Source organism: Rhincodon typus, chromosome 49 (genome assembly GCF_021869965.1).
Source record: "Rhincodon typus isolate 14 chromosome 49, sRhiTyp1.1, whole genome shotgun sequence".
In the NCBI taxonomy this organism is placed as follows: domain Eukaryota; kingdom Metazoa; phylum Chordata; class Chondrichthyes; order Orectolobiformes; family Rhincodontidae; genus Rhincodon; species Rhincodon typus.
This window is the reverse complement of record NC_063380.1, coordinates 4,026,181-4,029,485: the sequence shown is the minus strand read 5'-3', so window position 1 is coordinate 4,029,485 and position 3,305 is coordinate 4,026,181. Positions and strand designations below refer to the sequence as shown.

Here is a 3,305-nt window from a genome sequence, read left to right as displayed (position 1 = left end):
AGAGAGAGACACAGACAGAGACACACACACACACACAGAGAGAGATGGAGAGTCAGAGGCAGGAACAGGAGATGGTAAGCTCACTAAACAGCAGCAATTAGCCTTCACCCAGAGGGACTGAGAGACCCCCTGCCCCACCTCGGTAATCTGTCCCAGACAACCCCCCTGCTTAGATGTGGTTGAGAAGGCACAGCAAGGCCTCCACTCCCTCAGGAGGCTATCAAGATTCGGTACGTCCACAAGGACAAAATTTTATACAGCTGCACCACAGAAAGCATTCTATCTGGATGTGTCGCAGTTTGGTACAGACAGTAGGAAACTACAGAGGCTGGCAAGCACAGCCCAGTCCACCCTCGCCGCTTCCTCAGAGCGAGTCAATACCTTCACAGAGCCCCACCTTCGCAGGTTATAATCTCTTCCAACCATCAGGCACAAGATCCAGAAGCTTAAAAACACACAGACCCACAAATTCAGCTTCTTCCCTGTTGTTATTAGGATGCTGATCGGACCTCTCTAACTTCAAATTCGGTCGATCCTGCTCTGCGCAGCGTAACCCTGTCTGTAACCCCGCGCTGTCTGTCCTCGTTTGCTACCCTGTGCTGCTCGTAAAACAAAACAAAACTTTTTACTGTAATCAGGCACACGCGATTGCAACACATCGAAATCGAATCACTGACTCTCGCCCGCAGGGACTGGTTCTAAACCTCCCTCCTGTCTCCCCTCGCAAGCTCGAGTCGGAGAACCTTACATTGGTTGAGTAACCGAGCAGCGTGGCCGTCGAATGAATCCAGAAAGGAGCTGAGCAGGTACAGGCCCGTGGCCAGCTTTGGGCTACTTGGCATAAAGTAAAAAGCAGCGAGGGCCAGGAAGATGCGGCTGTAACCTACAACACAGAGAGATAGAGAAAGTGTCAAAGGGAGGGAGATGTCACTAACAACAGCATCAAGCTGGTGACAGCACAGAAACTAGGAACAGGAGAAGGCCGTTCAGCCCTTCAAGCCTGCTCCGTTGTTCTAAACGATTCCATAGAGTCATACGCCACGGGATTTCAGCCCGACCTGTCTGTGCTGACCCAGATATCCTAAATTAATCCAGTCCCATTTGCCAGCATTTAGCCCATATCCCCTCCTATCCACATCCCCATCCAGATGCCTTTTAAATGTTGTAATTGTACCAGCCTCCACCACTTCGTCTGGCAGCTCGTTCCACACACGCACCGCCCTCTGTGTGAAAAAGGGTCCCTTTTAAATCTCTCCCCCTCTCACCTCAAACCTATGCCCCTCTAGTTTTAGACTCCCCCGTACCCTGGGGAAAAGCTATTCACCCTATCCCTGCCACCTCATGATTTTATAAACCTCTATAAGGTCACCCCCTCAGCCTCCGATGCTCCGGGGAAAACAGCCCCCCAGCCTCTCCCTGTAGCTCAAACCCTCCAACGTCCTTTTAAATCTTTTCTGAACCCTTTTAAGTTTCATAACATCCTTTCTACAGCAGGGAGACCGGGATTGAACGCAGTATTCCATAAGTGGCCTCACCCATACAGCCGCAACATGACCCTCCCAACTCCTACGCTCAATACACTGACCAATAAAGGCAAGCGTATCTAACACCTTCTTCACTGCCCTGTCTACCTGCGACCCCACTTTCAAGGAACTATGTACCTGCACCCCAAGGGTGCTCTGTTCAGTAACTCTCCCCAGAACCTTACCATTAAGGGTACAAGTCTCTCCTTTCCAAAACGCAGCACCTCACATTTATCTAAATTAAACTCTATCTGCCCCTCTCATCACTTCTTCCATGACCTGTCCATCTTCTCTCCCACCTATCTGCTCCTCCCACCTCACTGACCAATCCCCACCACTCCCTCCCTGCATTCACCTATCACCAGCCCACCAACCTTCCCCAGCCCCAGCCCTCCTCTCTCTATTTATTTCTGAACTCCATTCCCCTGTCCCACATTTCTGAAGAAGGATCCCAACTTGAAATGTCAGCTTTCCTGCTCCACCAACTCCACACTAGCTTTGTCCAATCCCTTTGCCAAATTAGTTTCCCCAGCATCATTTTAATCACAAAAAAAGGAATATCTTTATTCTGCCCTCTCACTAGAACTTGGTCTCCCTAACATTTCAGAACATTTGTAAGGACAGAACCAAAATCTGCAATCATTTCTCTGGTCCCCATTGTCATTTCCCCAGACTGTAAGGGACATAAACTTGTCTTCATTAATCTGTTTCACTTCCCCTATTTACAGAAGCTTTTACAGTCACTTTTTATGTTGTCTGCAATGTTACTCTCACACTCTGTTTTTCCTCTGTAGACCATTCATTGTACTCTTTAGCTGAATTCTAAACTACTCCCAGACCTCAAGCTAGTTAATGAATCCTTTTCATTGCACAGTAGCCAGTCCGGAACAGCCTGCTTTATGATTAGTCTTAAAAAAAAAACCCATCAGGTTCCAACTCCAGAAAATCCTTAAACCCACACCCCATCAAATTAGACCCAACCACTGAGTCAGCCCCATTATACCCAACTCCCAAGACTCCTACCACCTCCCAACCCCCTGCTATCCACATACACAGTACACTGACCAATGAGGTTGGGCACAAACAGGAAGACGCTGACCATGTTGGCGAGCTCTCTCAGTCTCAGCAGCGCTGTCAGAGAGAAACCTCAGTCCCTGTCACCGTCTTAGTGGGAGTCTCACAGAGAGTATGGAATGTCTCACTTCTACAAGGCTCAGCGTCTTGAGTTTCTGTCTCACTCTGTGTGAGGGTATCTCAATGACAAATCCCTGTGTGTGTGTGTGTCTATCTCTCTGTCTCTGCGTGAGTCCCTCTTCCTCTCAATGACAGAGTTCCTGTGTGTGTCTCTGAATGACAGACTCCCTGTGCGTGTGTCTAAGTCTCTAAAAGATAGAGTCCCTGTGTGTGTGTGTGTGTGTCTCTGTGAATCCCTGTCTCTGTCAATCCCTGTCTGTGTCTCTGTCTCTGTGAATCCCTGAGAATCCCTGTATGTGTCTGTGTCTCTGTCAATCCCTGTCTGTGTCTCTGTGAATCCCTGTATGTGTCTGTGTCTCTGTCCCTGTGAATCCCTGTATGTGTCTGTGTCTGTGTCTCTGTGAATCCCTGTCTGTGTCTGTGTCTCTGTGAATCCCTGTATGTGTCTGTGTCTCTGTCAATCCCTGTCTGTGTCTGTGTCTCTGTCAATCTCTGTGAATCCCTGTATGTGTCTGTGTCTCTGTGAATCCCTGTATGTGTCTGTGTCTGTGTCTCTGTGAATCCCTGTATGTGTCTGTGTCTCTGTGA

At 48.7% G+C, this 3,305-nt stretch overlaps 1 protein-coding gene across 1 annotated transcript in view; it reads right to left on the bottom strand.

The window, feature by feature from the left end:
* Positions 1 to 3,018, bottom strand: part of cdipt (CDP-diacylglycerol--inositol 3-phosphatidyltransferase (phosphatidylinositol synthase)) — an 8,265-nt gene extending 5,247 nt beyond the window's left edge. The window contains exons 1-2 of the mRNA XM_048620917.1: positions 2,589 to 3,018; positions 749 to 883 (exon numbers count right to left, since the gene is read on the bottom strand). Of these exons, the coding sequence (XP_048476874.1) occupies positions 749 to 883; positions 2,589 to 2,625 (172 nt within the window). The 5' untranslated portion in view covers positions 2,626 to 3,018. The remainder of the gene's footprint in view (positions 1 to 748; positions 884 to 2,588) is intronic.
* Between the last annotated feature and the right edge of the window lie 287 nt (positions 3,019 to 3,305).